Below are 18,863 nucleotides of genomic sequence, written 5' to 3'. Positions count from 1 at the left end.
TTTTTATCATAAATCGCTATTTTCCTTGATCCTGCATGCAGAGTAGTGTATAGATGTAGTGGATAAATAGAACAGATCGCTTGTGTACGAAGATATGCATATTATTACAAAATTATGGATAAGATAAATCGACAACGTTATTCGTAAGCACTAACCAGCATTCCAACCAATGGCTTTCTGAGCCGGTGGACGGTGTGGCATTCTGCAAGATCTGTTCGACCGCTTCGCTGAGTCTATAGGGATGGATACCTAACAGTAATTCACCAGTCGAAGGAAGTCGCGTAGATTGTATCATTGGGAGTTGAGATCCTGTCGATGTCGATGTCGATGTCGATGTGGAATTTGAATTTGAATTTGAATCTGAATTTGAATTTGAAGATTGTGTTGGAGAAGTTTCGATTGGACGTAAGAATTTGGATGAAAGCAATTGATCAACAGATAATAGTGCTCCAGCTATAATCATCCGGAGAATGAGAAAATCAGCTTGGAAGGGAACAATGGAAAGAAACATAAAAGAGATATCAAATGAATCGTAATCATGTTGATTATCCAAAAAAACTCACTATTGTCAAAAGCTCTAAAGACGAATTCGGGAGATTTATACGTTTTTGAATAGATTATATATTGCTCCATATCAATTCTTTGTAATTGTTGACCAACATTGTGATTGATATCATTGAGTGTTTTTCCTTCTGTTTGGTCTTTGATATCACTTTCGGTCTGAGTGGTGGATTTTAAAGAGATCGGTGATTTGGCGATTGCTTCATCTTCAATACCTTCTTCCAACTGTTCGTCCTCTACGACTTGCGATAATTCTTCTTCGTCTTTATCTTGTTCGGGTTCTATCGAGGACGACTTTACCTCTGAATGTCGCTCCCCCTCGATATCATAACGAATATATCGACTGACTCTTCTATATAAATATCCTTGATCAGGTATCGACTAGCTCGAAAATCAGCATATTACACTTACTGAGCTCAGCCGCTCCATATACTTACTCCATCTTCCATCCATTCCCAACCTCTGTTGATCCCTCCCTCGTTCAGCTCTACGTCTGAGATACCCCCTCCTTCATACCTCTTGATCAAGTCCGAACACCCCATAGAGAAAGACTCGTACTTCGCAAATGGTATTTCAGGGAGATCATTTCGTTGCTCCTTCATACCTGCGAACGATTTCGGCAAAAGAATAAATGAATGAAATCAAAAATCCACATAAGCATGCATAATCGATACATATATTGATATGAGATGGAAGAGGAGGTACCGAATTCAAATAAATTGAATTATTGTGTTTGGTTTAATATGATTTCGATGTATGCAAGAAGAGCAGATTTTTCTTTCAAAAATGAAAGATGGAGTCTCGTGAATTTCACTCAAATTTGACGGCAAGGCTTTTCCATAACGGATAGATGGAAAGAAAGGATGATTGACGAAAGTAAAAAGGATAAAAAGAAACTAACTACTTGATTTCTTTCCTTTCTTTCCCTTCTTCTTCTTTTTCTTGTTTTGTCCATTCTCACCATTTATCGGTGTTGTCTCCAATTCACTGACATTCCCACTGACCGTCCCACTACCACTGCCACTACCACTTACATCGTCGTCCTGTTCTTGTGGATTTGGTGAAAGAGTGTCCTTGTCTCCTACATTTACTTTGACGCTTATATCTTCTTCTTTAGATGGACTTGTAGTGGCGGCCTCATCTATCGTGTCCATCAAGTTTTCAGGTGTTTTCCCATCTTCATCTCCGACAACTAATTTCTTACTTGGATCAACAGATAAGGCGGTTTCTTCAGTGTCTTCACTGAAACCAACAGGTTCAGCTATGAGGTTGCCATTGTCGATTTGTATCAAGATTCCATCAACTGTATTTCCGTTGCCGTTTGTGGACGAGCTATTTCCATTAGCAGGGACAGAAATAGTGTTATGGGCTTGACCAGTAACGGTGTTGGTTTGATTTGACTATTTGTAGAAGAAGTGAGGTCAGCTCTCCTATACTGGTATTTGATGGCGGGAAATCTAAGATAACACTCACCGAAGGTCGTCGACTGAAGGCATTGATCACCCGTCTTCTCTCGATGATACCACCTGCATGAGGAAGTATCAGCATATCAGTCGATTACAGTCGAGCTTCACTCACGCATAACAGCAGCCGGTCCAGATCGTTTGGCCATCTTCTTTGAGTGGTTATCCTCATATCGATCAGTTTCGTCAACCTAAGGCAAGTCAGCTAGACATCCTTTCATCCGGTAAAGAGCTAGCTTACGATTTCTTCGCCGATGATCCTATAGAGCGGTCAGCTGCAAGTCTACACAGTACAAGATGCAGAACTTACTCCTCGATCAAATCTTCCACTACGAGAGTCCAAATCAGTCAGAATTGATACACTCTTCGCAAATATTGAGTGACTTACAGCTGACAATTCCTATAGCTCCTCCTTTTTGACCTGGGGTATTACTGATCAGCAATAAATGTGCACGACCCGTTTGAAAGTAGTCAAGAGCCTGGAAACAGTTGATTTCAGGTTTAGCTTCTGGAAGAGGTAATAATGAGAATTTTGATACGGGCCATTCATCATCGGGGTTATAGGTGATAAGCTGAAACGCAATGTAAGTTACTATGTGCAAGTACTCAAAAGGTCGTGGTACGACTTACACGTTTAACCAATAACATCCCTACAAAGTTGTCTTTCTGTCCTGGTTCATATACTGGAATTCTGGAGAAACCAGACAATAAGATGTGGTCTATGGCTTCATGATCCAAGATCTTATCTGCTGGTAATGTCAAACAATCTTTAATGGGTGTCATTATCTCTTGAGCGTGTTTGTCGTTTAACGACAATACACCATTGAGAATGCCAATCTGGTTGATGTAAATCAGCTTGATCATCGTGACTAGTCCGTCACAGCCTAGCTCACTTCGTCATCTCGAAGAGGTTCTTCACCTTCCCTATGGAACTGCAGGAACGACTTCAATTCGGCCTTCTTGTAACTATAAGGTAAAGATGCAGCTTTAGCAAGGTTTTCACAGAATGAACGATCGAACAATTTATCGCCCACAAGAGATTTGGGGCAAGTATGAGAGCGCACTGAATCACTCACGTATGACCTTCATCGGTACCCAAGATGTAATCCAATAATTTGGCGGTTGGCCAAGCGATAGGTGAGAATAGTATCATGAATCCCCAAACCATCGTAGCGCATGCGCCTCCAATGGCTAATCCGTACCTTACACATACCTTTACACATAAAATTAGATCAAACGATTGGGCAGTGAAGGCTGATACTTACAGCTTGCGGAATGATTTCGCCGAAAATGACGATCATAGTAGTTGATACTATGACTGCGTATAATCCTCCTCCTAGTACATCGTCTAAAAAGATCGGTAAAGATTCGTTGACAATCTGATGTCAAGAACTTACATGATCAGCCTCTCTTCAGACCGAGTTTACTAGATAGCAAGGGAGATTGCATTTCCAAAAGATGAAGAGAAATGAAGGAAAGGACATACAACGTTACCAAGTAGAAGAACGACCAGTACCCAATGTCTACCTCTTGACAGCAATTTCAATACTTTCCCAGCGGCTTTCCTTTCTTTTGGATCTTCAGAGGAAGTTGCTAACACTCTCAAATTCAAATCATCAGATCCCATCAAAGCCAATGTTAAGCTATTTCAACAAGCGAAAATTAGCTACAACACCCAGTTTCACCCAATACAAGTACAGTTTAGGTCAAAAGGTTAAATGAGCTTACCCTGCGAAAACACCGCCTGACAGCACGAAGACGACACTCAACCCCAATTTCCACCAGAATGCGGGACTGTCAGGTGGGTCTTCAGGCTCTATGGGAGGAGGTGATCCTGCTGAAAGGACCCATTCAGACCGTTTGGGTATGGCGTGAAATAGTCTTGTGAGTGTCAAGAGAGTAGGTAGAGAAGCTGATGATCTGAGAGGAGGCATATTGTTCTATCCACCTTTGTCAGGTGCAAGTGGATGTTCCTGCCTTCTTTATTCCTTAGTTGGCTTGAGAAGAGTCAGGATGTGAGTGACGGAGAAGTCGGTTTCTGATTGTCAAGGGGACGCACAGGAAACTGATTCAAACAAGGAAGGTGTAAGAAAAAAGAGAAAGAGCCAATACAGAAAATCCTAATAATAGGCCCGAGCGTCATTTCCCGAGTAACATAATATCATCATCATTTATTAAAGTGAAAACACGTGATCATCTGATAATTACCCGATTCAGTAACCAAGCTATTATACCACGCACAGACCCCCTCCACTTTCCATGTCCACTCCCATCCCTTCATGTGATTCCTCTCACGCTCTCACTCTTTCTTTCCTTTCCTTCTTTCACTGTTCAACGATCTTATATCCCTTGAGCCATTTACTATCACGACGGCTGATGTACACAGTATGAAAGAGCTTAGTGATTGGTCAAACCAAAGTCAAATCAACCATGTCAAATATCATCCTACCTACTCGTCTTATAAACCTTCCATCCTCGTATTTCCTGACCTTTCCCACAAACTCAACTAACCCCACTCTGCGAATCAAGATCTTAACAAGTGTACTTGTACAGACACCGCCATTCTCGCCTTTGGTCATCGGAAGGAGACTCGAAGAATGTACCGAGGTTATAGTTCCTATCGGTGGGAAAGTGGTGATCGACCTCAAGGTCAACAACAGGAATCTGGAAGATGCTAATTATACTGATGACATCAAAGCATCTATTGGAGAAAGAATGATAAGCACTTTCAGAACCGCAAGTATCGGTTGCTATTCGGTTTGTATCCTTGACGCTGACAAAGATCGTACTCCCAGTAGAACCATAAGTCATTAGGCCTTTCATCTCTAGAACCGGTCATCATTTACCCAGGAACGCGCCACGATGATACCATTACATTTGCTCTCAACCCTTCAATATCGTCTCCGTCACATAACATCACCGCCACAAACCTGGTTCCAGCAGGAAGCCCTGTGGCTTTTCTCACACATCTCGATATCTCTTTCGATTGGATAGAAGGAAAATCTGAGCATTCGCGAATAGGAACCTCAGAAGAGGATGAACAAGACGAGCCTCCCATCAACGATGACGATAGTAGCATAGACGATGATGAAAACCAAGACGGTAGGAGAGAGAGAGGACCATTACTGCGAAGTAGGACGGAAGAGCTCGAATATGGCGAGTTCTAATTGTCGATAGCATATGCACGGGCATCATGCTGATTGCTTGCTGTCTTTGGGTTATTATAGCTACTCAATCTAATGGACCTGATCCTCAGGGCTGGATGGACAAACAGGTTCAAGGAGGATTAGATAGATTGCTAAGAACACACTTCATCAGGTCAGCTTGCTCCATGGATTTCTTGTGATGAGACAGCTGACAGGAATATCAATTGCAGACGCTTCCCACTCATCTTCGACGGTGGGTTTCTAAAGGTGAATGGATGTTTATCGTCGAGAATCTGCCACTAACTTTTCCCACTGACCTTGAAGTACTCATATACGTTTACTCTTCCCCGACCACTGACCGCTTCGCTTACTCACTTACTCCATCTTTCGAAAACGTACGACACACCTCTTGCTAATCAAATGAGGAATGTGATAAAGCTAATATCTCAAAATCAAGAACAAAAGCTACATCATCGCGTACAAGAAGCTTCTATGTTAATATCGCGGCGAAGCAAGAAGAAGAGGAACCCCGAAAGTCAAGAAAGTACTAATAACGCGAAGAGAAAACGTAAATCTCCCCAAGAGAACAGTCTTCCAGTTTCACAAGAAGTGGAAGATACGGACTCGTCTCAAAGGACTGAAGCGTATCTTCAAGCAGTCCATAATCAGCGGTCGCAATTTGAGGGAGAAGGATCCATGAAAACGGAGAGAAGGTTGAATAGAATCGTTGGTGATGTCATAGGATGTATCGGTAGATCATCATTCGAGTGTAGGAGGAAAAGGTGTGGCAAGCTGAGTTATGGGCAGGTACCCGTAAGCTAATTCTGCCTACGCTCCTTGTATACCAGGTAATGACAATCTTGTTTCTCGTAGCTGGTCCACTATCCAATCTTTGAAGATATAGGTCAAGAAGGAGAGAATCTGGATGACTTGCTCATCGAAGAAGAAGAAGAGTACGAATATGTGGAAGAGGAGAACTCTTTGTCCTTGGAAGAGGGATCTTTGACCGCTCCCCAAGGTGACAAAGTTGGGTATCACACCATCTCAGACATTTGCGAGAAGATTCAAGAGATAAGCTGTTCAAACGCTATCATCACGGATGAAGAACCAGATAACAACGAAGGTGAAGATGCAGATGAAGACGAAGTCGAGGAAACTGACGAACTGGTTATACTAGAATAAGCAAAAAGCTCTTTGTGTTTGTTCGATCTGTCAAGCGGTTATTGACAACCGTTGTGTATATGTAGTCATGTAAACATGGAGATCGGGCATATACTCCCACTCCAGCTCCTCGCAGTATGTATCAGTCCTACCCATCCATGAATACTTCCTCACTGTTCCATCAGGTCACACAACATCTTATATATGGGGAGCGGATTACGTAATTGAACGGATGGAGACCCCAGCCTGAGAGAGTCGGGATATTCAGGAACGAAAGAAACAAGGATGAATGTTGCAAACTGTATCATCATCATCATCATCATCGTCGTTGAAATTTATTTTGTATCTGTATTGAAACACTCTCCCTTGACCATTTCGTGGATCTCTGTCTCTACTGCCATCTCAGTCCACTTTACGAATGCTTGTATCTGTCATGCTGTTGCTTGAATCACACTGACCGCGCTAGTACATCTGAAATCGGTGGAGAATACCGATTTGCATTGAATTGAACTCGTTTTCCAAAAAAAAAAGCTTTGATTTGCCACCTGCTTCATCTCTGTTGCAACTGCACGTGCACGTTGGTGAGTGAACACCTCCTCCTCTCATTAAATATAAGTTTGATAGTCCTTTTATGATTGATAGGCTGATGAGGTTATTCGTTGTATCTTTAAGGCGACAGGCAACAGACAGTGTTTTGTAAGTGACATTTGTTATCCTTTCAGTCTCTCACCCCCTCACACACACACAATACATCGTATTCACTCCCTTTCCCATGTATTTCGTATTACCCAAATTGGAACGTCAAGGCAATGTCGCTCCTTTGTCACTCTGGTATTACATGGACTATTCCATGCCTTACACCATCTTGTACAGTCATAAAAATTCCCAATCGTGCTTGATTAGGATACTATAAGTGTTCAAGAAGATTCGTGCTGATTTATGTCTTCACTTTCGCCGTAACAGGTTGAAAAAAAGTAATTCTGTGTTATAGGTTTCATGAAAGAATATGGGTCTATTATCGATTTTCAAAAGTAGTCCTTCATCATCATCATCGTCAAAACAAACAATACACAATTCAACTACAACTACAAAAAGCAATGTGCTGTCGCCTTCAAATCAGATTCAACCTGATCGACCATTCACGCCAAACCCCAAACTTGCTCCCTATCCACCAAACTCTGATCACGACTTCACTCCTACGTCCTCCAAATTGTCCAGACCAACTATACCACCGCCATCACCTTCAACAAGCTCCATAAGTTCCAGAATCAAACCCTGGAAAAAGGATAAAGACAAAAGTAAATCCAAAAAAAAGGAAATCGCACACGAAGACTCCATTGGGACACCATATGAATCAAATTCAACTTCACCTCCCACTAAGTCAGGATCATTACCTGACACACCTAAAATAAATCGTAAATCAACTTTTGATATACCTGTACCAAACTCGTCATCACCGTTGATAAATTCAATTTCATTACGCGATGATCATGGCCTTTCAGAACATCTGATCGACGAAGATAGATCAGATCACGGCCGATCTGATTCGGGGAAGACCAGGAAAGATAGAGTAACAAGTGGACAATTTAGACAAGTTGGTGGTATATTAGGTCAACTGAATTTCGAAGTTTCCAACACTTTAGCAACTTCACCTTCAAAGCAGGTCTTACCGGACAAACCTGAAGAGTTGATATCTGATGGAATCAGGCCCTCTGAGACGAACGAGTCACTTGTTCTCATAGACCGAGATGATTTACCATCACCGCCTACTCATGTGGTAGATGGATATCGGCAGGACATAATTCAAGCAAGTACAAGTAGTCATGGTCATGGCATGGTAGATGGAGAAGAGAACAGGGTCGAATTACTGGAATCCGCTGAAAAAAAGAATAAGTTCTGGAAGAGACCAAGGAGATCAAGTAAAACCACTGTTGATTCACCTGAAATAGACAGAGTAAGTCGGAACCTCATCACATCTGTTGTTGTAAGCTTTGTATTGACTAACGTTGTTATGAACACATAGTCTGGCTCGCCTACCCCTAGAAAATCTTCTTCTCATAACGACACTTCAGTCGATTTGATCTCAGCTCGTCAATCACTTGATGAAACCCAAAGTCTAGCACAGCCTAGGCCTCAGCAACTACGTAGACCTTCTTCCTCATTTTTCCACAACCATAACCCATTCACGCGATCTGTATCACGAACATCCCTCGCACTAGATATTGATGGCCATAACACCAAGATTGACGACGGTTCTTTCCAACTAAAAGGGTTTAGACATGTCTCTGGGATGATGGAAATCGAAGGTCCAGGAGAGTTAGAAAGTTATGTTACTCATATCAAGAAAGAGCCTAATACAAGATCACCAATCTCTTCATCAGATATATTGACTTCACCTGTTAGCATCAGCGACAACGATCTTCCCCTACCTGTACCTAGTCCACCAGTATCACACACATCTAATCATATTCCACTATCAAGACCTACAAGTATATCCCATTCGCTCGCTTCAGTCTCGGCCATAACGGACGAAAATCTCATTCCGACGAACAAAGTTTCATTGGCTGCTTTCCGTAGAGGTATCAGAAGGCCAAGTGAAGTCTTCTCCTCCACAGCTATGACTGCAAGTGATTCGGGTCATTACACATCACCTCACAACCCACAGTTACCTCTGCATCACAATGACTACGATGATGATGATACACCACTCGGAATGATTGTGAGGAGGGAGCAGAGTTCACAATCGCTATCAAGTCTAAGAGGCAATAATCCGATAATGCCGAGATCCGGTGATGCGAAACCCATTACTATGTTTAATATTACCGAAAGGATATCTTCTCCTGCCCTGAACGAGTCTGGAACGGGTCTCGCGATGCCCAGTGGAGAACAACAACTCATTCCTGGACTTATAGATCGCAAAGATACCACCAGTCCTAGTATAGTCGAAGGAAAATACATACCCACGCCTAGTCCTAATCTCTCTTCTAACGATATAACCCGTAGAGGTAGTCCCAATTCAGGACTGGGTCAAGATATTCCTCGAAAATCAAGCCCAAATCCCGGGCTCAGTTTCACTGTTCAACGGCAAAAACAGAGACATCAGAGGAACGGTGGTGGATCAGGTGGATTCGTAGTGAAAAGTGCTAGATTGTCAAGGGACGACCTGATACCAAAGACTACAGTTGGTCAAGTAGGCGAAACAAGACCAGAGTTAAATACCCCTCCTGTATCTGATCTATCTACTCCTAATCCTGCAGAATATATCTCGCCACAAATGGTCACATGTCAAGAGGAATTCGAACCTATCGATGGGTATTTCTCCCACTTAGCCCCTTTGATACCTGACCAATACACTCACACAATCTCCGAACCGTCCAATCGCTCTAAACCCTCAACAAACGTGGGTGTTGTTCGAACTGCCAGTCCAGCTCATGCCCCTGGACCTCCAATCGAATCACTGTCTCTTCCTCAACCGGGTGAGAAAACCCCTGGATCCTTGAATCTTCCTCTTCCGCCCGATCAGATGCCCAACACTCCCCCTAAGCGACCTTCAGACCTTCCCAGCGCAGCTAACAGCACTTCGCCCAATGCGAAAAAGAGATTGTCGTTGCTCGAGGATCCTATTCGAGTCATCTCTGGATTATGGGGATCACCACCTCCCACTGAAGACGCGTTCGATCCTGATTTTGTTGTATCCTCGATGAACGTTTTAGGGGGAGATATGTCACCCATACAAAGTACACAAGGAAGGGAGAAAACACCTCCCCCGGCACTGGATGACGTCGCGATCGGTAGCCTGGATGTCGGGGAGAAAATCAGATCACCTTTAGCAGAACGATTGGCAGGAATAGCTCAGAGCACAAGTATAGTTAATCTCTCCAAAACTTCCTTGACTAAATTGCGGATAGAAGACGATTATGCAACGGAGATAATCAAATCACCTATGTCAGATCCAACTTCATCTCCTACAAATAAAGCTGCTCCTATTCCTGCTAACAAGGAAAACTTTGCATCAAGCTTTGCTAGAGCCAAAAGGCCATCAGAATCGCAAGCCAAATTGCAAGAAATGGAAAGTGACGAAAGTGAAGGTGAAACTGTGGAAAGTTCAAGTACTGCTCCTCAAGCTAGGATCGGTTCCAAAATAAGAGCTGAAACATCAGGTAGAAAGGTACCTCACGGCCCAAGGAAACCTTCTATTGTAAATAGAAAGCGAATCACATCGATACAAAGTACCGCATCCGCCTCTTCACAGTCTCATCCTTCGTCAGATCTCAAACGGACTCAGGGCGAAGGTGACGACGAACCATTGGGTACACTGCCAAAGAAACCTTCACAAAGTCCTTTAGCTACAAAGACAAATGGATATCCATCATCTCAAATAAGGGCCCTACAAAGATCTGAAAGCTATAATAAAACTTCACGAGTGAATGGAATGTCAACCTCTCCTGGAACTCAACGACCTAAAACTTTAATTGAGATAGGACCTACGACACAACCTCTCCGAGATCGATCTTCAGATTCCAACTCCAACAATCGATCGTCTTCTTATGAAACGAGAAGAAGCACGACTTCATCACTTCATAGTAGAGCTCAAACTCATCAACGACAACCTTCACGTCCCCCTTCAGTAGACAGAACCAAATCAACTACTCCCAGCGTACAGTCAAGATCCCCTGCCAGGACGTTAATCAAGCTTCCTAATGAACGGGAAAGTGGCCCAATGAGGAAATCTGCAAGTCCAGATAGTTCGAGATCGGTCACTACAGGTGGAAGCAGTGGGAACTATCAACCGCTGACTCCGAGAGATAATAGCGAAGCTATCAGAAGGTTAAATAATATCAACGAAATCCCTATCAATAATCGTCAGAAGGTGAGTTCGCGTAAACCTTTCCCTTCCCTCACTATCAACGTGCATTGCCAAAGAAGAAAGGTGTGGTTGATACTTACATAATCCTTGGGACAGCACACAAAGGAGGATCCCATTCAAGGATTACAGCATTCTGATAGACAACGATCCCACTCGGCTATCGGACAATCCCAGAATCAATCTCAGCCTCCATGGAACAATGGATATGATCAGCATCACTTCGGAATGGGAATGGGTATGATGCCGCCGCAGATGAATATGGGTATGGGTATGGGAGGGATGGACCCGGAAGCTATACGGTAAGCATGCGCTTCTGTCCGATCTAGCTTTACTAACTTCGCCCTCTTCGCGCAGTAATATGATGAAACAACAGTGGCAAATGCAATTCATGGCTGCAGCCTATCGTGCCTCAGAGGAAGAATGGGAAAAGGCTTCTGCTGTTTCTGGTCAAACGAATCATACATTACCTGCTTCTTTCGGACAAGGTCAAACTCAGCAAATTCAGCCTATGTGGGGCAATATGAATGTAAACATGGGAATGGGAATGGGCCAGCAGTTTCCTAATTCATCCAGTATAATGAATGGTGGCAGTATGGGATATGGTTATCCCCAAGGAGGATTCCCACCTTATGGGTATCCAATCCCACCACAAACCTCAGTTGGCGGCGGAGGAGGAGGAATGTACTCTTATGGAGTTGGTGCCCAATCGGTTTTCGGAGGTGAATTCGGACCACCATCACAAAGATTCATACCTCATGTACCTCCAATGCCCTCCGACCCACAACAAATGGTGAATCCCAATCCAGCGCGTATCAATCATTCACGAGGTCGAAGAAGCTCAGCGACTAGATCAGTTTATACACCTTCGAACCTAGGAACAGCAACAGGTGATGGTCAAAATAGTCCGCCTCCACCTAGTAGTTGGGGTAAGAGGAATAGTATAGGTTCAGGTGATTGGTCAAATTTACCTCAAAATCAAAATCAAGACCAAAATCAAGCTCAAAGTCAACAGGGAGCTGGAAGAAAAGGTAGACCACAAAGTCAATTCATCAATTGATGTTGCTCTTGCGCGACATGACGTGACGGTGGCAGAAAGAAAAGAAAGAAATGCGAAACTGCCAAATTTAATGTTACTTAATGATCAATATGTGTATAACGAATAACTATTCACGATGAATGACACGTATTATACTATACCTCTGTATACATGATAAAAATGCATATTGTCTTGATGCGTCCTTCAACGTGTGACCATGAGACTCATTGGGATGGACTTCCTGCAAAAAGAGTCGGTAAAATGCTGCATTTGTCAATGACTCATCAATATTCTGGACACACGTTCAATCTTCACTGAAACTGAGATCACGACACATCACATGTCTACACATTCCAATATTCTTCTTACGATAGTCACGATCATATGCTAAGCTCTTTCGACTATGCTCAGGCATTTATTTTCATCCTGTCTCAGATCGTCCAATGCGCAACTTGTTTGATATCGTGTAAGTAGGCAGGCAGGTAGATCGATTCAGTCTTCCCTGCACTTGGGTCGTATATCTCGACCCTATACGGATCATGGTGATGATCAGTCATCTGCACATAGTACTGAGGAAGAAGCGGATGAGAAAGTCTAGGAAGAAGGACCCTAAATACGATATGGAAGGAGGATACAGAAATACTCACGTGCTATTCTGCCAAGGCTTTTCACCCCCGTTGGGCATCGCAGAGATGACAGTCCACCATGCACCTTGACTAAGTTTGATCACGATTGGGGTGACCTTGCTATCGGTCAATAGATCCCCTAAGAAAAGAAAGGGAGTTTCAACGGTTTTTCAAAATGTCAATTATATTGAACATACAAACGAGTTCCACTTGCTCAGGATGGATATCGTCTATCTTGGCTGATTTATTCGTCAACATCTTGAACGCATCTAAAGGACTTCCGGCAGACGTTATCTTATCTCCTTCCAAGCCTTCAAACCCACCCATCTTGACAGCTGCCATCTCCGAAGCTGCAAGCCACCTATCCAGATTTCGTCAAATCAGCTCACTCTCTTCAAAGCTTGGAACCGGACCTAGGAGTAAGGTAGGGCCTACCAATTACTTGTTGCCGATGTATCATGCTTGATATTAGCAGCCTTGTAGGTTTTTCCAATGTCAGATAGAAGAGTTTTGGTTTTGATTCTTTCCCCATCCTTGTTGAAGAGAGCGATACTCGCCTCTGTTGCATCTTGATTAGCTGGAACATTACCCAGATCTTCATCTTCCCATGATTTCCTCAGGTCATCTGGTCGAGCATTGACCAAAGCACCAGCGACGGAGTACAGCCATGAGGCAGACCAGTCACCTATACGGGCATCATTCCTTGTCAATCCGCTCGTGGTCTATGTGAGATGTGAATAACCCCGAGAAATAGGCCACCTGACTACGTTTCCATCAAGCCGGACGTCAGGACAAGAAAAGACAAACCTTCTTTCCACCTAATATCGTTCACAGACGGCCCTTCTTTGGCGCAGATAGGGCCATGGAGATCAGATCCCCTTCGAATGGTAGAAGACGAGGGAGAGTACAGGTCTCTTGAGGGTAGTGAGGCGCCCCAGATCAAAGGAGTAAATAGCAATAGCGAAGAAACACCTGTAGAGAACGAGAACCATGTCGAGATCAGACACACACCAGCTCATCCTTAGAGCGAGGTCACATTAACCAGACTTACCAAGAAACATAGGTGAAAGACGCCTCATAGCTGAGTTGTATACGGGCAGTAAGTCCAATGCTGTCTAAGATTAACGAAGCTTGAGTCCTATATTATTGTACTCGCGAAGTCGCTGAAGAGAACAATCTTTACCAAGTATATAGCATCCGTGCTACATTTCGCGAAAGAAACCTTAAATACCTACTGTGAGATGATAGCCATCGAGCGCCACGGTTCATTCCACTATACGGATGCTCCTGTCACCATGAGGATTGGATATTCATCAAAGATACTTGGGGAAGGAACTGAAAGGAATGGAAGCAAGGCGTCGCAGATGAAAGGAAATTGGGGTAATACTGTATCATACATCATGATGCCCCTGAAATCATTAGTTTACAGTTGAAGTTGCTCATCAATCATACCCCTGTCCTCCTGCTTGACTGATCAAAGGAAGAGCGAATGATGTATGAAGCTGTCTGAATAGATGGCACGCACGAGATATCCTTTAACTTTGGCGACAAATCAACTGCAAATAATCAGCTTTTCTGTATTTTATCGATACAGCAATAATATACTTTTAATTTAACGTTAATTTCTGAAGACTGTCCTTGTGTTCGAGTTTTGAACTTTGTACTGAACCGCAATTATGAGATTCATCAGCGTGAACTTGTGTTGTAAGTACGATGTGGCACGAAAGGCGATACTGTACAGTATCTCGACATGATTTCCATAGAGATTCGCTGATAAACATATATCTGCAGTTATCGTGTTGCTATTTCTAGCCGAGAGCGGGCTCTCGAGCTCTGTAGTCAATGACAGCCGAATCTCCTCTCATCGACCAGCTAGGCGCGAAGATGCGAAAGCCCCTTTACATGGTGAATATGGGATCGGCGAAGTCGATGGCTATAAATGGAAGTGGCCAAGTACCTGGCTGGTATCAGTCCTAGTGGCTGTGGTACACGCCGATCCAGACATGGCTAAAAAGTTCGTCAAAGACGACACTAATGCAGAAATTAGTGAAGCAGATTTTCGTTTGTACAATTATCAAGGGGAAGAGAAGATTATCAACCAAAAATGGAAAGATATATCTCATGACGCTGATTATGTCCATGACTCTGATCCACCTAATTGGTAAGTCTTTTTTGGAGGAAAACTATGTTGTATTAGAATACAGTAGGAGGGGAAATTCTGCTATACTCCCTGTAGCGGATTACTGACAAACACCTTGTTTCAAAACTTGCATGGACAAATAGGGAAGTAGCCGGAATCGAATCTGCCGCTTTGCAGATGGGTGGATACATGGGATTAAATCAGAAACGGATTAGTAGGGGAAATCCCGTTGATGCTTTCAAAATGATAATCAACAAAAAAGCTAGAATTGAAGATCTCAAGACTGATGAGGATACATGTGAGTTTCATATACAGTTCTGAGTGAGAAGATGCGAAAATCTTCCACAAGCCTTTCACCAATAGTTAATGTCGGCGAGAAAGTCAGGCTAACGGGAGACAATCCTTTCCACTGTTTGTTTTTCTTGTTTTTCAGGGAAATGGATCAAGAAATCTCAAGATACACCAGTGATCTTCGGTACTAACGGAGAAGATATTTCCAAATCAAAAGCGGGATGGCGAGAGAAGTGGACCTGGTACGCAGGTCTCAATTGTAGCATGAGTGAAAAACGTAAGGATGATGAACCAGAATGGAAAAACGCAAAGTAAGTAATGGTACACGGATCCGTATATCCAGCCGAGATCCGTCCGATACTGCGGTTTGAATACTCGGGACTCATCATAACCACCTTTCATAGATATACATTCAACAATCTCCCCAGGGGCGGCGACAATTATACTGAGAAGTTTGAGGATATCTATCCCTTTTTCTGGAAAGTAGTTCATTATGATGACGTGTCTTAAAAGCCGCCGATGATGGAGTTTTCCTATTTTCCCGTTTGCTACCAAAAGCACTATCATATGAATTTGTACCATTATTATACCCATTTTAAATACTGTGGATGTTACCAACATGACAAATACAGCTCAAAGGGCATAAGGTCTGTGTTCAAACTTGGCAGAATGCACCAGAGTGGCACGGAAAATTGAAATTGCACCAGATGATGTGCCGCTGGACCGACTATTCTCGATATACGAAAGTTAAAAGGTTCCTGTTGCTTGAGGATGAGGCACATGATAGCTACGCATAGATGCTGGTATGATCTGGGACTTGATAAGACACAATAACCCACTCGCTTCGTAGTAAATACCTCACCCCTCATATATCTCCATTGATTGGTCCTTTCATTAATCAACCCCTTTCCCCTCTGATTCCCCCTTGTATTGAGATTAACGGTGGGCAGCAGGGGACCACGTGCTCTCCTCAAAATCATTACATATATATACATCAATCCTGCAGTGTTCCATACGCGCTCCAGACTGTAATCAACCTATTCATCACTACGAATAACCTTTGAACGGTCAGTATATCAACAGCATGAAAACTATGTATATGAACTCCCTCTGTAAGCGTAGCATATTTTCCGCCACAATTCATCCTCGCAGTCTGCCTTAGGATATGGCTGATGTATGTTGAGCAGTGATAATCTTTTCGATTTTAGCTTCGAGCGGGTTCTCTGAAGTTACAGCGAAAAATGCTACCTCTGCTGGTATGGACAAACGTAAATCAAGTGCAGCTCCTCTAGCAGCCTCGCAAGGACCTCAACTGTCGGATGTCATCATAAGTATGTATATGTCACGGTTACATTTCGAACTACTTGGAAGGATGAAAATACTGCTAATATTTGTGACTTTCAGACAAATGGGAAAATTCCTGGTTCCTAGCAGTCTTGGGAGCTATTATCCAGACTGAGCCCAATACTGTATCAGCTTTGTGGAAGAAACCCCATGAACAGAAAAGAGGTGATACTGACAGCCCAGACTTTTGGGAACTGCCTCGTGAAGAAGCAACATTTCAATTAACTGATTATACAGGAAATAAGATTGAAAAAACAGGAAAATTCAAGGATATCAATAAGGACGCCGATTACTATGGCGACCCTGGATACTGGTATGTTTTTATTTTCCGCATTTACTTTATGACAAGAAAGTCCCCAAGTTGATTATCATGGTTCTGTTCGTCAATTTCTTAGGTTCCTAGCGGGACTTGAGACAGCTGCTCTACAAATGGAGGGATATATGGGTCTTGATTTGAAACATTTCTCTTGGGGCAGCCCTGCTGACGCCTTCATGATGTTGACTGGCAAACTTGCCACAGTCGAATATATAGACAGCGAAGATCAGCTTGGTAAGTTCACTGTGACCCCTTGCACTCGTTCTTGCTTTTAAATCTGACTGACTATCTCATTTTCACATCAGCAAAATGGGTCAGTAAATCCAGTTCCACACCCGTCGTCTTCGGTACCCTGGACAAAACAACGAATTGGAAACTTTTTAACGATAACCGTTGGTATACAGGTCTGGGCAATGCAAAAGAGTAAGCGTGTACTTTTACTTTTCTAAGTAGACGTCGAGCATACATACCCTAGGTATAGCTCTGGGCTGACAAAAACGACACAGGGGTCGAGTGAGCTACAGGGATATCCAACATAACATGAATAAAGACTGTTCTCTCAAAGATGCCAAAAAGAATTTCTGGATGGTAGCTCATTATGATGATGAGACGATTTGACGGATATTCCAAGTAGTGAAGGATCCCTGATGTCTGTACATACCGCAAAATTGCATCTGACACGTACAATTGGCCGGTGTCCTAAAACTATGTAAATATGACTCCTGGCTTTGGCCTCACATACTTGAGCACATAAAACACCGTCAGCAGTCTACAGCTCAATCGACAATGCTTCTCCTGGTTAATTCCACGAATACGTAATGTATCCCTGTACAGTCCCGACGTCTGCAGGTTAAGTGTATATTCCACCTGTGTCGTTCAAGCTTTAGTAGACATCAGTCTTGGTCGATGCATTCAGATGTATGAAGTACCTGGTATTATTTTGACACGATTCATTCTAGCTTCTTCCCAGCTCCAAGAATTTTTCCCTCCACTTTCTATTAAAACTCCCAATGTGTAACTTGTTTGATCTCGTGCACAAAATCAAGCAAGTGCCATGATCTAATTTCTCCTGCTCCAGCGAGGTACATGTCAATTCTGCAAACCGTGCCATAAGCATCAGTCGTTGTTTCGAAGCATGAAGATGTAATCTCAAGAAGCTGCGTAGCGTTTGGCTCAAGGAAGACTGGCAAAGCTTAATGGGGCTTAAGGCGATCGAGGCAAAAAAGGAGATTGTGAAACGGTGACTACTTGCCTTTCACCCTAGGAACATTACCCAGATTTTCATTTTTCCATATTTTCTTCAGGACAATTGGTCAAGCACAGGCCAGTGCACCTGCAACGGAATGAAACCAAGAGGGATGCCAATTACCTAGACAGTCATTCAATTCTGGGACACGAAACTCAGAGTGGTTTGACAGTAAAGATCACAAAGTTTCTGCTGCGATCAAAGGGGAGCAAAGACATAGAACGAATGGCAATCATCTTGAAAAAGCGAACTAAGGTAAACCCCTAGACGCAGTCGACGCTTCCAGAGCTTGATCGTTAATCTCACTGTGGCTGTGCAAGTCTTCGGAATCGGTGCTGGACAATCCTAGCGTGTATATAGTAAACCGCAAGAGATCATATGTCTCCACAAAGCACATCAACCGCCAGAGATGACAGTCCATTCCATTGTACGAGTCGTCGAATATCATGAGGGGTCGGCACCTTTCAGTAATAAGGATTGTGATAAGGAGAGAGTAGGTGGAAGAACAGGTCAGATTGACGCTACAACGCCTGCACAAATCTTCCAAATACTGGCAGGCCGTAAATCCGTCTGTCTTTCCTTTGACTCCCTGAGCCGTACACACCACAAACAATGCATCTTGATGCTGATCTACAAGCACGACATACAACTTATTCAATTGAGGGT

The 18,863-nt window shown here is 43.2% G+C and overlaps 8 protein-coding genes across 8 annotated transcripts; 5 read left to right on the top strand and 3 right to left on the bottom strand.

Moving 5' to 3' along the window:
- Positions 1 to 112: 112 nt before the first annotated feature.
- IL334_005353 (uncharacterized protein) lies at positions 113 to 1,163 on the bottom strand (the record flags this gene model as incomplete). The annotated part of the gene is made up of 3 exons (XM_062937066.1): positions 113 to 453; positions 564 to 942; positions 999 to 1,163. 3 exons carry the CDS (start codon positions 1,161 to 1,163, stop codon positions 113 to 115), a joined length of 885 nt encoding a protein of 294 aa, XP_062793117.1.
- A 294-nt stretch (positions 1,164 to 1,457) lies between these two features.
- Positions 1,458 to 3,958, bottom strand: IL334_005352 (uncharacterized protein; the record flags this gene model as incomplete). The annotated part of the gene is made up of 12 exons (XM_062937065.1): positions 1,458 to 1,961; positions 2,035 to 2,087; positions 2,140 to 2,215; positions 2,266 to 2,284; positions 2,335 to 2,353; positions 2,413 to 2,596; positions 2,655 to 2,861; positions 2,918 to 2,990; positions 3,101 to 3,237; positions 3,290 to 3,403; positions 3,511 to 3,667; positions 3,753 to 3,958. The coding sequence occupies 12 exons, from the start codon at positions 3,956 to 3,958 to the stop codon at positions 1,458 to 1,460; spliced, it is 1,749 nt and encodes a 582-aa protein (XP_062793116.1).
- Positions 3,959 to 4,454: 496 nt separating this feature from the next.
- On the top strand, positions 4,455 to 5,191 carry IL334_005351 (uncharacterized protein; the record flags this gene model as incomplete). The annotated part of the gene is made up of 2 exons (XM_062937064.1): positions 4,455 to 4,760; positions 4,823 to 5,191. The coding sequence occupies 2 exons, from the start codon at positions 4,455 to 4,457 to the stop codon at positions 5,189 to 5,191; spliced, it is 675 nt and encodes a 224-aa protein (XP_062793115.1).
- Positions 5,192 to 5,217: 26 nt separating this feature from the next.
- On the top strand, positions 5,218 to 6,352 carry IL334_005350 (uncharacterized protein; the record flags this gene model as incomplete). Its single annotated transcript, XM_062937063.1, has 4 exons — positions 5,218 to 5,342; positions 5,401 to 5,437; positions 5,495 to 5,983; positions 6,044 to 6,352. The coding sequence occupies 4 exons, from the start codon at positions 5,218 to 5,220 to the stop codon at positions 6,350 to 6,352; spliced, it is 960 nt and encodes a 319-aa protein (XP_062793114.1).
- Positions 6,353 to 7,337: 985 nt separating this feature from the next.
- On the top strand, positions 7,338 to 12,255 carry IL334_005349 (uncharacterized protein; the record flags this gene model as incomplete). Its single annotated transcript, XM_062937062.1, has 4 exons — positions 7,338 to 8,285; positions 8,355 to 11,201; positions 11,295 to 11,497; positions 11,553 to 12,255. The coding sequence occupies 4 exons, from the start codon at positions 7,338 to 7,340 to the stop codon at positions 12,253 to 12,255; spliced, it is 4,701 nt and encodes a 1,566-aa protein (XP_062793113.1).
- Positions 12,256 to 12,665: 410 nt separating this feature from the next.
- IL334_005348 (uncharacterized protein) lies at positions 12,666 to 13,939 on the bottom strand (the record flags this gene model as incomplete). The annotated part of the gene is made up of 6 exons (XM_062937061.1): positions 12,666 to 12,762; positions 12,882 to 12,999; positions 13,058 to 13,221; positions 13,296 to 13,545; positions 13,668 to 13,832; positions 13,912 to 13,939. The coding sequence occupies 6 exons, from the start codon at positions 13,937 to 13,939 to the stop codon at positions 12,666 to 12,668; spliced, it is 822 nt and encodes a 273-aa protein (XP_062793112.1).
- Positions 13,940 to 14,536: 597 nt separating this feature from the next.
- Positions 14,537 to 15,606, top strand: IL334_005347 (uncharacterized protein; the record flags this gene model as incomplete). Its single annotated transcript, XM_062937060.1, has 4 exons — positions 14,537 to 14,564; positions 14,652 to 15,021; positions 15,144 to 15,298; positions 15,434 to 15,606. 4 exons carry the CDS (start codon positions 14,537 to 14,539, stop codon positions 15,604 to 15,606), a joined length of 726 nt encoding a protein of 241 aa, XP_062793111.1.
- A 769-nt stretch (positions 15,607 to 16,375) lies between these two features.
- On the top strand, positions 16,376 to 17,569 carry IL334_005346 (uncharacterized protein; the record flags this gene model as incomplete). The annotated part of the gene is made up of 6 exons (XM_062937059.1): positions 16,376 to 16,403; positions 16,500 to 16,622; positions 16,696 to 16,948; positions 17,031 to 17,185; positions 17,257 to 17,374; positions 17,458 to 17,569. The coding sequence occupies 6 exons, from the start codon at positions 16,376 to 16,378 to the stop codon at positions 17,567 to 17,569; spliced, it is 789 nt and encodes a 262-aa protein (XP_062793110.1).
- Between the last annotated feature and the right edge of the window lie 1,294 nt (positions 17,570 to 18,863).

This window comes from Kwoniella shivajii, chromosome 7 (assembly GCF_035658355.1).
Source record: "Kwoniella shivajii chromosome 7, complete sequence".
In the NCBI taxonomy this organism is placed as follows: Eukaryota; Fungi; Basidiomycota; class Tremellomycetes; order Tremellales; family Cryptococcaceae; genus Kwoniella; species Kwoniella shivajii.
The sequence above is the reverse complement of the archived record's forward strand: the minus strand, read 5'-3'. Positions and strand labels throughout refer to the sequence as shown.